The sequence below is a fragment of the Hyaena hyaena genome, unplaced genomic scaffold (assembly GCF_003009895.1).
Source record: "Hyaena hyaena isolate Hyena2069 unplaced genomic scaffold, ASM300989v1 scaffold_4, whole genome shotgun sequence".
NCBI lineage: Eukaryota > Metazoa > Chordata > Mammalia > Carnivora > Hyaenidae > Hyaena > Hyaena hyaena.
In genome coordinates, this window is record NW_024080636.1 from 611,379 (window position 1) to 633,148 (window position 21,770).

Here is a 21,770-nt window from a genome sequence, read left to right on the forward strand (position 1 = left end):
TTTAGGATATATTTTATATATTCTGGTAGTATAAAATTATTTCCAAATTGTGTCAGTGAACTTGGAGTGAAAACAGTAGATGTTTTCCGCATGCAGGAAAAGGTAGGCGCTATGGGGAATGGAGCAAAGGCAGCATCCCCCTTCCTCTGCAGCATCTCACTTTCGGACACACTCAGTTGCAGCTATTTTTATGGGGGCGTGTTCTAGCCACTTCTTCTATAGGCCACAGATCCTAGTTCTATATGGAGCAGGTCAGGTGTTAGGAGCCAAAAGCAATCAACAGATAGCATAGCAGGTCTTAGAGATATAATTTCAGAATAGCATGGTTTGTGAAAGCAAAACAATAGAAATAATTAAATGTTCACCATAATTGAAGACTAGCTAGACAAATTGTGACAAATCTATTAAATAGAAAAGCAGGTAGCATTAATAAGAGAGGCTAGGCTCTCTGATAAAAACATTTTCCAAAATATATATATAGAGAGAGAAGTTCAGAAACAAGTGAAGAAAGTTATGTTTAATAGTATACTCATTTGTGTAAAAACTGTTTGATATACTTGCTTGCATGTCAAATGTTTTGAACTATTCAAATTATACTTTTCTTTAATTTTATATTTTATTTATTTCTGAGAGAGAGAGAGCACATGAGCAAGCAGGGGAGGGTCAGAGAGAGAGGGAGATACAGAATCTGAAACAGGCTCCAGGCTCTGAGCTGGCTGTCAGCACAGAGCCCAATGCAGGGCTCGAACCCACAAACTGTGAGATCATGACCTGAGCCGAAGTCGGATTCTTATCCGACTGAGCCACCCAGGTGTCCCCGAAGTAAGTTTCTTTAGCTTCAACATGTTGGCTTCCATTGCTTGTACTTTTGACCTGAGATTGAGGCAGTGTAGAATATTTATATTAAAAGCTTTAAATTTAGGTGAGTTAGTAAGCCTTATTATACATAAGAACCCATAAAACGACTAAGTCTTTGAAAAGTGCACAAGCAAACAACTTATTCTTTTACTAATTAACTTTAAAGAAGAAAACATAATTGTATGATGTAGGACTTGGTACCTGACAGCCAACAGCCTAGCTTCCCAACTGGCTTCTCAAGAATACTGCAACCCTTTCAGTGTTTTATAGGACAGAATAAGGAAGAGATTCTCCACCCTTTCTTGGCAATCAGTACACAACCCTTTAAAAAAAGGCCATGCACGCACACACGCATATATCGTGTGTCTATACACCAATATACATAATAACATTTGTTTTCATATAGTCTCTTCACAGGTAACCTAAATGCCTAACAGGAAGCTCTTATTTAATGCGACTTCATTCTCGTTTACTCAGAATCAGAACTGCTCAGAACTCATGCTTCAACAAGTATTTGTGCCCCACGTTGATAAACTGCCTTTCAGCTCTTTAATAAAAAGGCTGCCTTCCCAACTGAGAAGTCCCTCTCTCTGGCTTGTATATTTTACCACTGGATGGAGAGTGAAAGAAGGGAACCAAACACAGAGACAGAAAGCACAGAAAAAAGTAACAGAAGAGCACTTCAGAAGAGCTCTATGTGTGTGTGTGTGTGTGTGTGTACGCGCGTGTGCATGCGCACACGCATGCATGCAGACTCACCCCACGTGGTCACAGTCTTGAGGTTTTCCTCATCCATCTGCAAAATGCTGGACTGTGCTGGCTTCAGATGATCCTTCCTTGGGTCGAATGTTTTGAATGAAGGAGAGACATAGAGTGTCTCCACAGAAGTCTGGTTGTAGAACGTGGAATCGGACTTGGACATCCTTAAATTAGGGTTGATAAACTCTTCTGTATTCGATGACCAAAGTGATGGTAAAGTTGTCAATGTTTCAAAACTTTTTGCAGCTGACTGCTTCTCCAGAGGGATTTGCAAAGGGCTTTCGGTTATGGTATTTGTGACGGTACAGTCTGATTTCTTGTCCAAACTCACATTTGACTGCAGAGATGGGCTTTCTTCTGAGGGAGTAGGCATAGCATCTGTAAAATAACAAATAAGAACTGTGATCAAAAAATACAACTGTTTCAAATCCGTTGCAATTTTACTTATTTTTTTATTTATTATTATTTTTTAAAATTTTTAATGTTTTATTTATTTCTAGGAGACAGAGAGAGAGAGACAGCGTGAGCAGGGGAGGGTCAGAGAGAGACGGAGTCACAGACTGAAACAGGCTCCAGGCTCTGAGCTGGCAGTCAGCACAGAGCCCGACACAGGGCTTGAACCCACGAACCGCGAGATCATGACCTAAGCGAAAGTCGGACGCTTAACCGACTAAGCCACCCAGGCGCACCTATTTTTTATTTTTATTCTTTGGAAGTAAACTGTATACCACACGTGGGGCTTGAGCCCATGACCCTGAGATCAAGAGCCGCGGAGCCTGCCAGGCACCCCCAGATCCACTGCAATTTTAATAATGGATTTTTTTTTAATTTGAGAGAGCGAGAGTGCAAGCTGGAGAGAGAGAGAGAGAGAGAGAGAGAGAGAGAATCTTAAGCAGGCTCCACGTTTGCCTGACCTGGGGCTTGATCTCTATCCTTGGGATCATGATCTGAGCCCAAATCAAGAGTTGGCTGCTCAACCGACTGAGCCACCCAGGCGCTCCCAAATCAGAGTTTTTAATGCCATAACAGTATTCTCTATTTAGTTGTTTCTCCTTTCTTACTATATTTCTCTTCTGCCTATATAAAGTATAAACCAGCTATTACTGATGCATTAGTCATTTGGTGGCTGCTTCTCTCTCTCTCCTCCCTGAAGCACAAGGAAAGGAAAGCTTCAAATAACTTGTCTTTAAATATTTTTCTCTTCACCCACTTATCTGTCTCTGAAACCACTATATTTTTAGAATCTTCAAACATTCATCTTTTACAAGATAAACTAGAGAAAATACGCCAAGTCATACTGGTCTGTCCCTATAGAACCCCCGCTACCAAAAAAAAAGTCGTTTTCCCCTGTAATAAAAATAATGTCTTCTTGTCCTGGTGTCTATACAAAGCCCATGAAAGAAAAACCCTACTTTAGGTAGCAGCCTAATTTTAATAAATCCTTCGTCTACGTGGGAGGAAAGAAGCAATCTTTCAGAGCCGTTGTGATGATTTCCAAAATGTAAGTTCCATCAGGTCGGAATCTTTATCCATTTCATTTATTACTATCGCCACGGTAAGTAGAATATAACAAAGTACCTGGAATATAACGGACAAATAATATTTATTACAAAATAGAATGAATTGAAAGGACTGATATTTGAGGTGGGTCTGATATAGGAAGATCTACTGAATCTCTGAGCCCGGTCCAGATGCAAACTATTGCCAACACTCCCGGCCAGGACTTGCTCTTAAGTAGTTTTACCTGAGGTTGGACATGGAAAGAAAGAAAAGTATTTTAACAGATAGACTTGATGAAGTTAGAGGCATCACGAGATGAAAGTGGGCAAAAGGCAGATTCTATCCTTTGAAGCTCCCAGAAGAGAAGACGATACAGGAATTGTGTAATTCACTATCAAGTGTTTATATATCGCCAAACACACCACAACGTACCTCACTGTGCACATTTATATGCCATCATCATCAGGCTCTGAGTCATTAAAGAAGAACAAATTTTCTTTGACTCTAAAAACCCATCTTTCCATTTTCATCCACAGTTGGAGACCAGCCTGGGTAAAAGGCTGCTGGGACACTGTAGCATTTAGACAATTCAGGAAACATACTTCGCTACCTCCATTGGGAATTCCATTTCTTTCCAACCCTCTCATCTCTAAGCTGTTTCATCTTTTCAAACGAATTCAAGTATCATGTTCTCTTGCCCTGAACCTTTTCTTTTCTTTCCCTGCCCTCTCCTGTTACCGTCTTTCTTACCACACCCTGTTAGGAGCCGCGCGAGTCATCCTTACTATTCACCTCATTTCTCACCAGTATAGCCCCTCCCTGAAAACAGGGCCCTGAAGAGACCAAGGTTTCTGTTAAAAATACTAATATATTTCTGAGGGCGCCTGGTTGGCTCAGTCGGTTGAATGTCCGACTCCGGCTCAGGTCATGATCTCACGGTTCATGGGTTTGAGCCCCACGTCAGGCTCTGTGCTGACAGCCAGCTCAGAGCCCGGAGTCTGTTTCAGATTCCTTCTCTCTCTGACCCACCCCTACTCACACTGTCTCTCTCTCTCTCAGAAATAAATAAAACATTAAAAAAAATTTTAATACTAATATATTTCTGATAGAATGCGAGATTTACAGTATTGCCAAGTACATGTATACATCACCATGTTTATATAAACGCATTCCTTAAGAGTGAGTTTTGGTCAAATATTTTTCCATTGGCTTCCATTTTACGTCTGAGAAAAATGAGGGGGAAGACATTTTTCTATAGTAACAGAACCATCTTAAAACTTAGCAGTACGTAAAGTAAGATAATTCAGAATGACAATGAATGAGGCACCTGAGTGGCTCAGTCGGGTAATCATCCAACTTCAGCTCAGGTCATGGTTCGTGGGTTCGAGCCTCACGTAGGGCTCTGTGCTGACAGCTCAGAGCCTAGAGCCTGCTTCAGATTCTCAGGCACCCCCATCAAAAGTAATGATTTTAAATGCACAGTACAGTAGACGACAGAGGAAAAAGTTTACTTACCTAGAAGGCAGAAGAGGCCTGTAGAGTCTAGAAAGTAATTTGTACTGGGCCCTCCCCCCCCACCACCTTGCTCTACGCTTCTTCCTTTGCAACCTGCCAAATGAACCCTCCTCAGCCCAACCACGACTTTATTTATAATTAATATTCACAAACCCTTCAAAAACTCCTTCTTTTTCAGTTGACAGAGTCTTAAGTCCTTGGGTTTTAAGGGCCCTCCACTACTTCTTTTATTTATTTATTTTTATTATTTTTCCTTTTCTGTTTTTTATAATTTTTAAAATGTTTATGTATCTTTGAGAGACAGAGAGAAGCAGTGCGAGCTGGGAAGGAGCAGAGAGAGGGAGACACAGAATCCGAAGCAGGCTCCAGGCTCTGAGCTAGCTGTCAGCACAGAGCCCGATGTGAGATCATGACCTGAGCCGAAGTTGGACATTTAACCGACTGAGCCACCCCAGGTGCTCCTCAGTTTCTTTACTTTTATGACCATCGATTTCTCACCCTGCATTCCAATACTGGCCCATCGTCCGCTTCTCTATCTATTTAAATCCTATCAACTCCTCAAGGCCTATCTCGACTACTTCTGGAAACTATTTCCAATCATGTCTACCTAATCATTCCCTTCTCTGAATAATATTAGTTTCTGTAAACTCATTTCTTTCACCTAATAATATGCTGTATAGAGCCTATCACACATCGTATTAACTTCCTCCATTCTGACTTTAGAGCTTCAACCATGCTTTTGCAGGTAGGAGGTCTGCAAAGATGTGTTAAGTTGGATACTTTATAAATTATCTAATATAAATGTTATATGCGGATTTTGTGTATAATAATGTACAGTGGATGTGAAGTCTAAAAATAAGAAAGATTACTCAAGAAACACTTGTTGAACATCTATTTGCACTGGACTGATATTTAACTCTGCAGACACATAAGTGGACATTGACACTGGCAATGATGTTAAGATCAAGCGTGGATTTTATATAAGCAGATAGGTAGGTAGAGAGAAAGAATGAAGGAATGTATATACATAATTGCATATACATATATGTGTATACATACAAAAGTATATGGACGATAAACACATAGAAATAACTAATGATACAAGGTACCAGTTAAATTTCACAGTGTCTAAGAGGTGGTAGTTTCTCAATAAATGAGTGGACATAAAGAATAAATGTGTAGAATACAGTAGATAGTAATTTGGTACATTTGTATAATACAGTAAATACAGTGTATTTGTATCATACAGTTTCAGATCGGGTCCCCCAGAAGCAGACTCTGAGAAAAAGACTTGGATGCAGGGACCTGATATGGCCATCAGTCTATGGGCACAAGCGAAGGAAGTGGGCATGGTAAAACAGAAAAGGATGAAGTCGGTAGCGCATACTAATGACCAGACTACCATGGTGGGCAAATGCGGTTCCATCCTGCTGGGCGCTGCAGGGCCATCTTTTCAGGAAAGGGAGGTGGAACATGAATCAGAGACTCACCTTCATGGGCTGAGGGCTGTGCTCATCGGGGGCACTTCTAGGCTGCCTGCACTTAGGCTGAACAGGTGTCTGGGCCTCAGAGGAAACTCCGGTAGAGGAGAGAGACACAGCGTCTCGCCGTGTATGTGGGGATCGGTCCCCAGGACTACAGTTGAACTCAGAGATAGGCCAAGAGAATACGGGGTGGGGCATTAACAGCATCTGCGATGAGATAAATTCATTTCTCAGCCTTCCTTTTCCCCACACTCACTGGAATGATAGAAGTGGAGCAAAGAGGCACAAACCTAGAAGGGCAAATAAAACCTAGGAGAGGAGAGAGGCCAACGGAAGACGGGAGATGTCAACATTGTTGTCAAAGGAACCGCTGATAGAGTGAGGAAGCAAACCCCAAACCCCTGTAGAGGGGATGCCACTGTGAAGGAGATCAGTTCTCACCACAGAGCTCCAGAAAGTCTCAGGAGTGGGAGGAGGGGACACCGTGGAAGGCTGGAGACCTTGTGGCTCATTATTCTGGGGAGAGGACCTTCAATCAAACAACGGGGGATGTTTTTGTTGCCTGGATGTTTAAATAGCTGTTAAATTGCAGAAGAGCGTGGATGGGCTGTGCGGGTTATTAAGCTATTGTCTCTTAGCTTTGTGATGCTGGGAACGGGACGCCACAAGCCACACCTCTGCTTTGCTGCCTCATTTTGAACCACAGTTTTTCCAGAAGTGTGTGATCCTACTAGACTTTCTTTCAGTTCTTCAAATTTACCATGTTTCCTCTTTGCACCAAGCCTCCACCCATGCTGTTCTTTGCACCTGAAATGCTCTTCCCCTTCTTTATACCTAACTGATCTCCAATTTCCAAGGTTATGTCCATCAGGTGGACATGCATTTGTGTATCTCTGTGCTTTTGCTCACGCTGCTCCCTCAGCCTAGAATATCCTCCAGCCCTACGTCTCTCCTCTATCAGAAATGGTTTCATTTTTTGGCTATGTTTGCACATATAGGTGGATTAGGAGGAAGTTAACGGAAGACGAAGCGGGAGAAGAAGGGGAAAAATAGTTGGGGAGAGGGAGGGAGGCAAACCATGAGAGACTCTTGAATGCTGAGAACAAACTGAGGACTGAGGGGGGGATGGGGGAGAGGGGAAGGGGGTGCTGGGCATGGAGGAGGGCACTTGTTGGGATGAGCACTGGGTGTTATATGGAAACCAACTTGACAATAAACTATTTAAGGAGAAAAATGAAAAAAAAAAAAAAAAAAATAAAAGTCTGTGACCAGGAAAAAAAATGATTTCATTTGTCCAACCTCAACTGAACTACTACCTCTTTAGTTAAATATCTTTATTCTCCAAGTTAAAATGAATCCCTCTTTTCTTTGTTTTTGTATAATCCAATGTGAATATTCATATTTTTCACTTATTTCATTATTTCAAATATGAGTCACTCATTTGACAAGTATTTATTGAGTATAAGAATGTGGCAGGCACTATTCTAAGCTCTGTAACAGTAGTAAAAAATTTGTTGTTTATGACTCTTTATAATTTGTTTACAGATCTGTCATCTCCAGGAGACTGCAAACTCCTTCAGGGCAAACGTCTTATTCAACTTGCTCAACCCACAGGGGACTAGCAGAAAACGTGACAGTCATTTGATAAATATTTGTTCAGCAAATCATTACATGGATGGTCTAGTCATTAAAATAAATTCAATTGTGGAGAGAAAAGTCTTGGAGGACATACTAATTCAATATACACGAGAACTGGAGACTTCCAGGATCGGGCAGGGTAGAACCTCAGATGCTTGAATTCTAAATCCACGCTCTTTTTACTAAGGGAGTAGAAGAAGAAATACAAAGTGTGAGGGGCGCCTGGGTGCCTCAGTCCGGTAAGCGTCTGACTCTGGATTTCAGCTCAGGTCCTGAGCTCACGGTTCATGAGTTCGAGCCCCACCTAGGGCTCTGCGCTGACAGCGCAGAGTCTGCTTGGAATTCTGTCTCCTGCTCTCTCTGCCCCTCCCCTCGTTGCTCTCTTTCAAAATAAATAAAAATAAGCAACAACAATAAAAAAGAAATACAAAGTGTGGTAGAACCTGCTGTACCAAGTAGCTCTTTACTGACAATTCTTCCAATGGCTCATAAGTGTGAAGTGACTGAAGTTTACCTTGGGGTCACTCCTGTTGTCCCTGGTGTTACTTTTAGAGATGTGGAGGAGGGCTGAGTTGTTAAGTACACAACTGGCCTCTTATCTTTGTCTATTTGTCTCTTCCCAGGAAGGGCTTTGGGGTAGAGGTTTTCTCGGATCCATGTAAAGGACGCACAACATTTACGGAAGAAAGTTCTGAAGTCCGTGGGACCCCCTGGGCATCTGCTGGAGAACAGCAGTAAATATTAACTCTATCTGGTTGACTGCAAAGCACCTAAATGTATACTCTGCAAACATGAAGACAATTGTTTCACGAGGGCCTCCCAACTTTCTCTGGGAGAGAATTTCTCTGAATTCCCCTGAAAAAGCAGAGAGGACTTACAGAGTGAATTAATTTGGTTGGCTTGCTTTATCAGCTTTCTCATTTTCTTTCAATTTAAACCGGAATGTCAAAGAGCTTTGTTCTCAAGTATCTATCTGGCAGACTCCTGGATGAGAAGCTCAGTATTAAATTATGAGACTGTACCCAGTTTTCTTTATTGTACAGTGCTTTACACCTGCCAATATACTCGATTAATGCAAAATAGGACCTTGTAACATCGGTCATTGTAAAGCTGGCTTGATTACTCTTGATAGTTATCTTGAGGAAGAAGCTTATTCCCTGTGTAAGACATCAGACTGCAAATTTAAATACAGACTAGCGCTAAAATGCCTGCAGTAAGGAAAAGGAAAAACAAAAACAAAAACAAAAACTACAACACCTCTCCATGCTCTGAGCCTAAGGACGAAAGAGAAGAGCTATGCTGTTGAAGGTACCGAAAATATTTTTGCTCATTTGGAGACGATGATGAAATCATTTTTGAAAGGGAACATCGGATTTAATTCTGAGCTAAGAGACTTTGCCTACAGATAGGAACATTCTATACTGGTAACTCTTTTTCATTTTTCAGTAATTCCGCTGCCTCGTTTCAGGTACTCTGATCATTGCATAATAGTTTATATTCCATTATATGGTGACTCTAATAATGGGTGTTAATTCCAGCACAGCTATTGCTGAGATCAATTCTCCTCTTGGTCTGATACATAGTATCCAATTACAGCTACAAGACTGAGAGCTGGCAAGCCTCACAAACGATGGATACCAAAATAGGGCTTTCTGTAGTGTAGAAACGTGTAACCAAAATTCCACGTTTGCAATTATGTTAATCAAGGGAAAGAGGATCTGACGATAATAAGTCCATTTTGCTAAGAGGCCACCGTTATAAATTATTAACACAGAGGGGGTGATTTTGAATTGCTCACTAACGTATTGATTTAAAGTAGACAAGCCACTAATTTAAAGTGGATATTGAACGTGAAACTTGAATAACAGGTTTGACGTGAAAATCTTAATATAGTTTTCTTACAGTATATGCGTGAAACCCCGACTAACCCTAATAAGTTAGAACAGCTATATTCTCCCTCCGATCCGTGTTAAGTGCATGCGTGCACACAGCTATAGGTTCTGAAATTTTCACTTCATCATAAATCGCTGCATTTAACTGCAGGATATATTGTACCCAAGTTTTAAAAAGAGAAACTATTTTGGAAAACGTGGCTATGGAATACAGCAAGTGTATATACCACTTCTTTCAATATCAATCTGAGATAATGGCGTAACTTCTCCTAAGAACACAGAGACATGGGCATATTTACAGGTGCTTCTCTTTAAAAGCCTCTTCAGGAAGGACAGCAGAAGACTTTCAGGCCATGAACATGGATCGTGGTGAATGGATTATGAAACAGACACAAGATGCTCGTGATTACATTTTATGCCATAGTTATGGTTCCCCCAGAAATAAAAATCTAAATTTCCCTTCATAGATAATGATTATGAAAACTGAGGCTGAACAGGGCTTTGGGAAACTAGTGCTCATTCCCTATCTCATTGGTGCTGGCCGTTTGGGCTAGTGTTTACATGTTTACATGGCTAGTCTGTATTTTAAACCGGTCTCTGGCACGTGAGGGTCTCTTGCTCTATGAAGCATACTCCGGGCTGAAGGAGAGGGGCAGGCGCCTGAGGACATCCATGTTTGTGACCATCAGACCAATCCGTAGAACCCCGCAGGGCATTCCAGGAGGAGAAAAAATTAAGATGAACTGGTCAGAGGCTCAATTCTGACATGAATGAAATATATGCAATGCTTGAAATGGCATCCGGCACCTAGTACTCTCTATAGTTCCTGGGTGTTGTGACGGAACAGTCTGAAGGCGCCCCCGCCAAGGTCACGACTAGAAGCAGGCGGGAATCTGAATGCCCCAGGCGCTCTCCCTCCCCCACCCGAAATGCCTGTATATGGAGACCATGAGCAGGGTGCATGTCCTCTGTGTCCAGTGTTCTTAAAAGGCAATGTTTGAGACCAAGAGAATTGATGTTCTGTGGAAAGATGATGATGAAGAACTGTAATTCTCTAACGTTTTCCCTCATTAGATGTACAGAACAATAATAAACTTTTGCTTCAATACAGCATAAAAATCTTGTCTAAGTCTGTAACACTGCAACACACCTGAAAATATCATTTATGCCACTAATTCAGATGAAGTGTTATTTATCCCGAAGTAAGGATGCTGTATTTTCCACACTCAGCTGAGAAAAGAAACCTCATCTATTAAAACTTCACATACTAAATCATATGCCCCGCCCCCGCTTTGGAAAGCACCTTCCTGAATACCTAAAAGGACATATGCCATCTCTCTTTCCCCAGGCAGAATCAGAGAATGGTCCTTGATCTTAGAGCTCTTTGCTTATATTTTTATCATATGACGTATAGCACTATACTGTACTTTACCTATTAATGTTTCCTCTGCTTTTTTTATTCCAGCACCTTCCCCATATTTTCACTCATTTGTTTATGCAACAAATATATGGGGAACGGCACCGTGCCTGAAAATACAAAAGCCACCAGAATTATCTCAGCAAAACCTTTCAACATCGTAATTCACTGGAATTACAAAACACAGAAGACAGATAACCATAGAGATGCTTAATATGTTTAAAGAAATACAAGGTTGAAAATACAAGCAAGGAACAGGATTATAAAAACAAAACCAAGCAGAGGATCCAAGTAGAAGTTCTAAAAATGAAATCTAGAATAACTGAAATTACAAAAACAATTTTTGTTTTTTAAACAGCAGCAGGTTAACTCCAGTTGAAAAGAAAATTAGGAACTGGGAGAGAGGTACAAAGAAGTTATTTAAAAATACAGCACGGAGATCAGAGTGAAAGAAAATCTGGGCGCGAGGGGAGGCAGTATGGCGGATTGAGTGCTCTCACACTGACGCCATGTCTAGTCAGAGCGCAACCCTCCTTCCGGTCTCTAATGACCCACCTTTTCACCACCTGTCAGCCATGCTGAATCCTTCGAAAGAGTCCCCACGCACCGGGTGCTGTCACACCTCTGGGCTTTTGCACTGGCAGCTCTCCCTTCCTAGCCTGCTCTTACTTCTCATCTGGAGGTTGGATTTGATCTATGGATGCGACAAAGCCCCCTCCTCAGCTCTACTCAGTGTCAGAACAGAGGAAGGGGAAGTAAGAGACACGTGTCTATCTCTTCCTCATCTGGCCACTGTTGTGATCACGTATCTCTTGGTAGCTGCTGCTGCTTTGGCTACTATGGCCACCCATAGCCTCTCTACAGCAGGCACCCAAATGCTGGCTCTGTTGTGAAATGAATAAGAGAGTTCTTCGGTGCACCCTGGGGGCCCCTCACCACACCATTCCCCGACGCAGGACATCCAGGTCTGGCTCAACTTACTTGAACCACCTCCCTGCTGAGCCCTCCCTACTGGGACTTTCCAGTGTTTGCATCTAGCGCCTTGGGGCTGGCACACATTTGACTCCCCGCCTCCTCTCCTCTCCCAGGTGACTGACTGTGACTGTAGAAAGTTCACAACTGTTAAGTTCATGGTCTCCAAGCCCCCTGGGTCCTGAGGAGTGGCCATGAATCCTTCTGCTGGTCAACTTTGCTCTCCCATTTCCCTCAGAGACAATTCCAAACCTTCACTGCTCTCCTCAAAGTTCCCTTGTCAACTGGACCATTTCTCTTTCATTTTTTAGTAGATGACCTCCTCCCCTCTTTGTCAAGATAAGAAAGGTTTTGCAATGGACTTGTTTCAGCTTCTCGCCCTCCCGCCAGACAACTGAACCACAATCCACAGCCGCTCCTCACAACCTTCCGTTCAGTCTTGAGGGTCAGAGACCCTTCTTACGTCTACTCAGGCCTGTCCTGAAACACCCACTCAAGTCACCTTGTCTCCTTCTAGTCTTCAACGTTTTCGTTGTTGTTAGCTTTCTCCTCTCAGCACACAGAGGAGCCTAGTCTCTTTTATTTTAAATACTTCTCTGGGCCTCTCTGCCAGTGTCTCTTTGTCCTGTCCCCCCCACCCAAGCACACTGAAGAACAAATTTATTTTCCCCCGCAGAATTAATTTCCCTCTTTCCTGTTCAACCCCTCAAAACATCGCAATCTGGCTTCCATTCCTACTGACGGATGCTGTCCTGTCTGAGGACCACTGACCTTTTTGCTGCTAATTCCAACGGGCATTTTCCAGTCCTGTGTCTCGGGACAGCCTTGTGTCACTTAAGATTGATTAGTTTCTCCTCCATCTGCACCCCTTCATTTCACACACTCATTCATTCAGAAGATATTTATTAGCCAGTGCGTCCCACACCGTTCTAGCTATTAGAAATACAGCAAGGAACAAAAACACAAAGTCTTCACCCCGGAGTGCCTAAGTTACAGTGTGCATTATAGGGGGAAGAGGTCACTGGCAACAAAAGGAAGATTCGTGGATGTAGGTCTGCTGGTGATGAATTCTGTGGAGGACAACGAAGTGGGCGGGGCTTGGGTGGCGCACCCTCATCCTCATCAAGAGGGGGCGGGGCTAGGAGGCCTCACTGTGAAGGTGGTGCCTGAGCAGAAACTGAAGGAGGTGAGAGAAAAAAGCACGTGGACTAGATGGGAGCAGCATTCCAGTGGGAGGAGAGAGTCGCTGCAAGGCCCAGAGACCATCAGGCAATGGCCGGCGATCTAAGATGGACGCAACAAGAAGACAAGCCCCTGGAGGGTTTTTAAAAAAAATTTTTTAATGTTTTATTTATTTCTGAGAGAGAGAGACAGCATGAGCAGGGGAGGGTCAGAGAGAGAGGGAAGTACAGAATCTGAAACAGGCTCCAGGCTCTGAGCGAGCCATCAGCACAGAGCCCAACACAGGGCTAGAACCCATGAACCGTGAGATCATGACCTGAGCAAAGGTTGGACGCCCAACCGACTGAGCCACCCAGGCGCCCCACTACAGGTTCTTTCTAATATGTGAGTTTGCAAGTGCTCGTAGTTCTTTATCCTATTTGGTATATATTATGCTTCCTGTATCTTTAAATGCCTTTCATCAGTTCTGGAAAAACGATCTCCTATTATCTCATCAAATAGTGCCTCCCACTGCTCTCCTAAATGTCTCGACTTACCATTTGTGTCTCAGCTTAAAACAAAACAAAAAACAAAAACAAAACAAAACAAAAACTTTGCATCTTCCTGGCCTCCTTACTGCATTCTGGGGATTTTCTTCTGATACACATTCCAATTCACTGCTTCTCACTTCAGTTTTATCGAATCTGGTGTTGCATCCATCCACATCCACTGAATTTTGACTTTCAAACAATTTTATTTTTTCTTTCCAAAAGTTTTATTTGGTTATTTTTCAAATGTTTCTAGTCATCTGTCCCTTACTGATTCTGTCTCTTTTTTTTTCTTTAAACATTTCAGACTCAGCTAATAGTCTGTAGCCAAGAGTTGGAATCGGAACTCCTCGGAGGCTGACTCTGCCGTCTGTACCTTTATAGACTCAGCCATGAGGCTTACTCTCTTGTGTTTCTGATGAGCACTGACTGTGACATCAGGTTTGGTTGAGGTTAATCTGTAAGAGTCTTGGGTCCCAGTGGGGCCTCCAGAAAGGATCTGTATTTTTGTCACACGTAGAGCCAGTGAAACCCCCTTGAATGCTCCACTTAAAGCCAAGTTTGAGGCTCCACTTCCTCCCTGCTGTGGGCTCCAGGCTGCAGGTCTCTGATCTCTGATCGTGATGCTGATGTCAGCATTTGCCTTCAGGGAAACCTGCCTTTAGAGTCCTTCACGCCCACAGCTCCCTGCTCCAATCAGCCTCTAGCTCTTGGGTTTAGACACGTGGGTTTCGCCCGCGAGATTTCCCTTAGTTCCCTTGAGCCCAATAATGTATCAAAAGGTAGCTTTTATCCAGAATCTAGGTTGGAGGCCCTTCAGAGTATCTAGTCCACCACACTACTGAAAATGTGAGAAGTCAGGAGTATAGTTTTTATCCCATAGATAATGAAAAGCCACTAAAGGCTGTTTTGAAGATGTGTGTGTTATACAGATCTCTGTGGAGATCACGTGGCAGATAGGAGCGAGGCTCAGGCCAAAAAGATCAGCGACAAAGGTGTCCTAATAGTGCAGGTGATGGATGACAAGAGCCCACAAAGTAGGGACAGAGATGACAGTTAAGATAAGATGATCATAATTCAGCAACCGAGTATTTCTGAATAATTAAGCTATTTCCAAGTTTGTAGGTGGCAAAGGACTAGGAGCTATCATTATCAAAGTATTAAGCACTCCTTTCTGGGCTTTTCTTTTCTAAGTCAAATGAATCAAATACCTCCAAGGAAGCAAAACGCCCTTTTAATCTATATTTATTCAAAGCATTTGACCTCAGCATGAGCCACACTAAGCTATCGAGGTTTGTAACTGTGGTAGCCTTTTGCTGAGCTTGTTCTCCAGGCCATACTGCATGCTGATCTGAAGTATAAAAGACACACCTGCTGCAAACCCTGAGGCACTTCCAGAATATCTTTGTAGTGCAGCAGTGCCGTCATCCCGTACCCCCCCCCCATCAAGCTAGCACAAGCGCGCGCGCGCGCACACACACACACACACACACATCTTTAAAAGAGAAAAAAGGACATTTACAGGAATCTAATCAACCCATCGGAAACTAGGTCATTCATGTCTATTTCACCCAGTCCTCCAAAGCATCCCAACTCCGTTGTAAAGAGGACAGCGATATGAAGATGAAAAAAATCAAGCACCACTGTTTACATTTTGTTCAAACTGCTAACTTCAGGGAAACTGAAGCTGTGGTTTGAACGTGTTGGGCATGCTAGACTGTCATCAACAACAAGGGCAAAGAGGTGAACTGCTAGATTGCTCTCGGGAGGGTATTAAGGGCTTGGGCATGTCTGGTGATGACCTACATTTGAGGTTTGTGGTGTGTGTGTGTGTGTGTGTGTGTGTGTGTTTAATAGTAATGGAATGCTCAGGTCTCTGAAATACAACCTCCATGCAGAAGGCACAGTTAGAATTTTTTAAAAATTAGGTGTCTCCAGGAAAGAGAGACTGGTTAAATAAGTAGGCAAAACAATCATCTGAGTTCCAATTTAATTGCTTTAGTGAAAGGATATTCAGTACGTCCGGAACGCAGAGATTTAAATGGATGTCTCAGAGGCACCTCAAACGTAACTATCCGAGATGCAGCCCTTAATATCCCCCAGCCCCGTTCTCTCCCCACTGCCTCCCCCTTCTCATGAAATGACATCACACGCTCACTTCTCAAAGGCAGAAAACTAGGGGTCATCCTTGTCCTCCCTCCAACAATCGATCTCAGGGGTCCTGGGGGGCGGAGCCTGTCGCAGAGGGAATTTGGAGAGAGTATTAGTTCAGTCCATCTCTCCCTCCCTCACCCCTGTGAGCATCTACCACAGACTGAAGAGCCTCTGAGGGAGGAGATAAACAGAAGAAGCAAGAGTTAGATACTGGCAAGGAGGTCTTGTGCCCTGAGCCCACCCAGGGCCCAGTCACGGGAGTTGGGGAACCCAGGGAGAGGCCAGTCACCCATCTAGCCAACAAGTATTTCTCAAGCACGTATTATCAACTAGCCACCCTTCTAGGCCCCGAGCGTTCAGCAGTGAAGAGAATAGAAGAAAATTCGTTCCCTCATGCCGCTTTCATTCTGAGGGTGAAGAGGATTTCTGCTTGTGCCCCAGGCGGCCCCAGGTGGAGCCCGGAAAAGCGAGCGACACTTAGAATTCCATTTGTCTTTACCTCCCAACCGGGGACACTGGATGGAAGCAGCAGAACAGAAAAGCAGGTGGGTGGGTCTGGGAAGAGGGCATCTCAGCCAACCACTCAGAGGCCCCTACTACAGAGGGAGGTGGGGGCGGGCATCCAGAGGTGTCTGAAGGTTGCAGAATCAGCTGAGAGAAAGAGAGAGAGAGAGAGAGAGAGAGGGAGGGAGGCAGAACTGAAAGAGCCTCACCATCGGGGTGGAGAGGATGCTGAATGCGCAGCCTAACAACTTAACTCCAGGGCAGGAGGGCAGGGCTATTAAGGTATCAGTGGACATCGGCAGAAAGACACGTGGGCAGTTCGAGAACAGTGGGCCAGGCTTCCTCTCGGCAGAGGTCAGTGTGAAGAGATGCCCATCCCCAAAGCCGTGGTGCTGAGCTGGTCCCTGAAACTCGGATGCCATCCTCGAGAGGAGGAAGGAGAAAGGGAAATCTTGAAGTGATGGAGTTTAAACCGGAAATGACTGAGAAAACAAAATAGTCAAGGTTATCTTTTCCGTCATCAGGAAATTTGAGCCGCTCTTTGGCACACTGGAGCTCCTAGCTTGAACGTACCATGCCGATGACTCAAGGGTAAATGAGAACCACCTCTGCCTTGAAGGGGCTCCACCATCTTCCGGATGGCCCTGTCTTTCTTCACCAGCTCTTTGCATTCCCCACAAAGAAAGCCACACAGCTCTCTGCCCTCCCGACTTTCCTGTCTCTAAAACTCACTAAGTACCTTGAGTCACAGCATCTAGAAACTGGGGAGAAATCATCCATGCTGCGCCTCTGGGCTCCTGCCACACCAGAGACAGATCCTGGTTTCAGACCAGACTTGAAGTGATACGAAGGGAAAAGCTAAATAAATACTCTCCGGGCCAACACCAGTGCTCATGCGCGGAAGTTCCCTCTTTATATCCTTGGGCAGGATTTCAAGTTGTACGTGTTCCGAGCGCTTCTTCCTCCTAAAGAGACTTCTTTAGCTAATATTCCAATCAAGTGTCACCTGGGGATGAGGAACATTCTACAAAATTTCAAATGTTTATTTATTTGAGCGAGAGCGAGAGTGAGAGAGAGAGAGAGAAAGCACATGCATGCGTATACGTGAGTGGGGGAAAGGCAGAGAGAGAGAGAGAGAGAGAGAGAGAGAGAATCCCAAACAGGCTCTGCGCCCCAACATGGGGCTCAGTCCCACGAACTGTGAGATCATGACCTGAGCCAAAATCAAGAGTTGGACGCTTGACTGACTGAGCCACCCAGGTGCCCTGAAATCTCTACAAAATTTCAAAAGGTGACTCTGATGATAGTGAACCTCATCAGTGAACGTGGAGTGTACCCATGGGCTGCTCCTGGTGCTCTTCTTTTACAAAACTAGATAACTCTTCTCTGAAGACACTTTTAAAGTATATGGAAAAAATACAGGAAGAGCACTATGAGGATGACTGTATTCAATTTAGGAACGTTTCGAGTGACTCTTACTTAGCCAACAAATATTTAGTGGACACTTACTATGTGCTAAGCACTGGGTTAGAGGCAGAGAATAAAATGATGAACAAGATATTTTTGTCTCTCAAAAATAAAAGCATAGTCAAATCAATAGACCAGAATATAAAGCCCAGAAATAAACCCATGCATATAAAGGTCCATTGCTTTACTACAAAGCAGGGGCTACTGGGTGGCTCTGTCAGTTAAGTGTCTAACTCTTGATTTCAGCTCAGGTCATGATCTCATGGTTTGGGAGTTCAAGCCCCATGTCGGACTCCACACTGACAGTGCAGAGCCTGCTTGGGATTCTCTCTGTCTCTCTCTCTCTCAAAATAAATAAATAAACTTAAAAATTACTATAAGGCAGCTGAGAATATACAATGGGGAAAGGACAGTCTCTTCAGTAAATGGTGCTGGAAAAACTGGACAGCCACATGCAAAAGAATGAAGCTGGACCACTATCTTACACCACACACAGACAATAACTCAAAATGGCTCAAAGGTTTCAGTGTAAGACCTGAAACCATGATACTCCTAAAAGAAAACATGGGTGGAAAGCTCTGTGACATCAGTCTTGGTGAGGATTTTTTTACTTTGACACTAAAAGCAAAGATAACAGAAGCAAAAAATGAGAAATAACAGGTGTTGGTGGAGCTGTGAAGAAAAAGGAACCTTGTGCACTGTGAGTGGGAAATTAAATTGGTGACTGCGCTGTAGGAAACAGTATGGAAGCTTTTCAAAAAATTTAAAACAGGAATACTGTATGATCCATCAATTCCACCTCTAGGTATTTATCTGAAGAAAACGAAAACACGAATGCAAAAAGATGTCTACATCCCCATGTTCATTGTCACATTATTTATAATAGCTAAGCTGCGGAAGCAACCTAACTGTCCATGGATGGATGAATGGATAAAGAAAATGTCTACAGACACACACACACACGCACACACGCACATACACACACGATTATTTAGCCATAAGAAGAAGGAAATCTTTTCATTTGCAACATGGATGGAACTTGAGGGCATTATGCTACGTGAAATAAGTCAGACAGGGAAAGACAAATACCATATGATATCATTTATATGCAGAATCTAAAAATGAAAACAAAACCAGCAGACAAAACAAGCTCATGGATATAGAGAACAGATTGGTGGTTGTCAGAGGTAGGGGGTAGGGAGTGGGCAGAATGGGTGAGGGAGGTTAAAAAGTACAAGCTCTCAGCTATAAAATAAGTCATGAGCACGTAATGTATGGCATGCGGGCTCTTAGTTAATAACGCGGTATTGCATATTTGGAAGTCGCTAACAGAGTACATCTTAAAGATCATCGTATTCTCTGCACAAGAAAAAAAATGTGTAACTATGTATGGTGACGGATGTTAACTAGACTTACTGCGGTGATCATTTCGCAAAACATGCAAATATTGAATCATTATGCTGTGCATCTGAAACTCATATAATGTTATACATCAATTATATCTAAATTTTAAAAATCATAGTCTAGTTGGTTTGACAGCGGGGAGGAATAATGGGCAATTAAAACACAGCATCGGCACTGAATCTGCCACGAGGGGCCAGACGAAAAGCTATTGCTTCTGGTATGTCAGGAAAGGCTTCCTGGGAGAAACAACATCTTAGCTGTATCTTTTTTTTTTTTTTTATTTCTAGGAGAGAGAGAGAGAGACAGCGTGAGCAGGGGAGGGTCAGAGAGAGAGGGAGTCACTGACTGAAACAGGCTCCAGGCTCCGAGCTGGCAGTCAGCACAGAGCCCAATGCGGGGCTCGAACCCACGAACCGTGAGATCATGACCTAAGCGAAAGTCGGACGCTTAACCGACTAAGCCACCCAGGCGCCCCTCCACGGTCACCTTCTTAAAGCGAGGTTAGAGCACATCCCTGCTTAAAACACCGCAGAGGCTCCTCACTGTTAATTCAGACACAACTGAACCCCCTCAACATAGTTCATCAGGAGACCGGCCACACAGCAGGTGTTAGTCCGTTAGGGCTGATATAACAAAATACCACAGACTGGGTAGCTAATAAACAACAGAAATTGATTCCTCACAGTTCTGGAGATTGGCCTCCAAGATCAGGATGCCAGTATCGTCAGGCCCTGGCGAAGACCCTCTTCTCAGCAGCAGATGCCAGCGTCTCACTGTGTACTGTGCGCGGTGGAAGGGGCGGGGCAGCTCTGTGGGTCCCTTATAAATCACTAATTCCGTTCATGAGGGCTCCACCCCTCATGACCTAATCACCTCCCAGAGGTCCTGCCTCCTAATACCTTCACCTTGGGCATTAAGTTTTCAACATATGAATCTGGGGAGGGGGACACAAACATCCCGGCCAGGGCGATGCCGCTTTGCCCAAGGAGCACCAGGTTTACACCTGTCACCCCGTTGTCACTATTAATCGTGGCCCCTCGCTCATCAGAGTGTCTCGGTCTGGACAATAAATTACACGGTAATCTTTACCGAGACGACTTCGCCTACCTTTCTCACTCCGTCTGGTATCTGTCCTGCCATGCACTTAATCCTAAGACACTGCTAAGTTTCTTTCAGTTTTTCCAGCCCGCCGAGCTTCCTCTTACGCCACACCCCTGGTCTCTTACACAGTGCTCACTCTGCCGAAGAAACTCTCTTCTCTTCTCCTCACTTGGTCTGATTCCTTCTGCATCGTGGGAAAAACAGTGCAGTGAACTGTTTTTCAAACTGGGAGTTGTGACCCGTTAGTGGGTTGTGAAACCAAACTGTGGGTCACATCTAATATTTAAAAAAAAAAAAAAAAGACAAAAAAACCCAAACTGCCTAGAATAAAAAAGATCAAGTATACTGGCAAAACTATAGTTCTGTGAAATTAGTGTGTGAGTCCGTGTGTACTGGGTGGTGGTGTAAAAGGCATTTCTCATTTGATCGTAGTCAAAAGGTGTGAAACACCCTGGCATAGGGTTTGGCATCAGACAATTTTGGTATAAATCCTAACTCTGCTCTGTGACCTTGGGCAAGTTACTTAAACTCTCTGTGTGGGTTTTCCTCATCTATCTCCAAAGATTGGTATGAAGATGGAATGAATTGAAATGCTCGCAAGTATACTCAGCACACACAAGGGAAGTGTTGGCCATGTTATCATTACCTATTGGGTTCCAGTCTGGACTGCATTTTCTCCAGAAAGCCTCTCCTAACACCCGAAGTCAGGGGTAGACGCCCTCCTCTGTGCTTGCGGGTCCTGCCCCTATCCTCACGCTTAACCTCACTTCTCAGATTGGACTTGACCCCTACACCAGGAGATACGTAAATAAATGTTTTTTTTTAATATTTTTTTATTTCTAGGAGAGAGAGAGAGAAACAGCGTGAGCAGGGGAGGGTCAGAGAGAGAGGGAGTCACAGACTGAAACAGGCTCCAGGCTCCGAGCTGGCAGTCAGCACAGAGCCCGACGCGGGGCTCAAACCCATGAACCGCGAGATCATGACCTAAGCGNAACCCATGAACCGCGAGATCATGACCTAAGCGAAAGTCGGACGCTTAACCCACTAAGCCACCCAGGCACCCCAGGAGATACGTAAATAAAGGCAGGGGTCTTGTCTATCATCGACTATCACGCAGTGCACGATGGCTAGCACCTAGTAGGTATTTGGGAAATTTTTGTAGCACAAACAATTTACTCCTTTTTCGAAAAAGATTTGTTTCATTCAGATAAAGTCGACTTGGGGCTTGCATTCCTGAGAGCTCAGTCATTTTGATGAAGATCCTGTCACCTTACGTTAGATTAAGTTTGATTCTCCTAATTTGGAATGTAGGAGGGGTTCTGTGACATTTTTATGATACACATACTCATTAGTAACGCAGAGAGGGATTTAGGCCGGATGGCTTTTTGACCTAAAA

At 43.7% G+C, this 21,770-nt stretch overlaps 1 protein-coding gene across 1 annotated transcript in view; it reads right to left on the reverse strand.

The window, feature by feature from the left end:
* ENTHD1 (ENTH domain containing 1) overlaps positions 1–21,770 on the reverse strand; it is a 104,128-nt gene that overhangs the window by 10,982 nt on the left and 71,376 nt on the right. Inside the window, exon 5 of the mRNA XM_039234966.1 lies at positions 1,618–1,995. Within this exon, the coding sequence (XP_039090897.1) occupies positions 1,618–1,995 (378 nt within the window). The remainder of the gene's footprint in view (positions 1–1,617; positions 1,996–21,770) is intronic.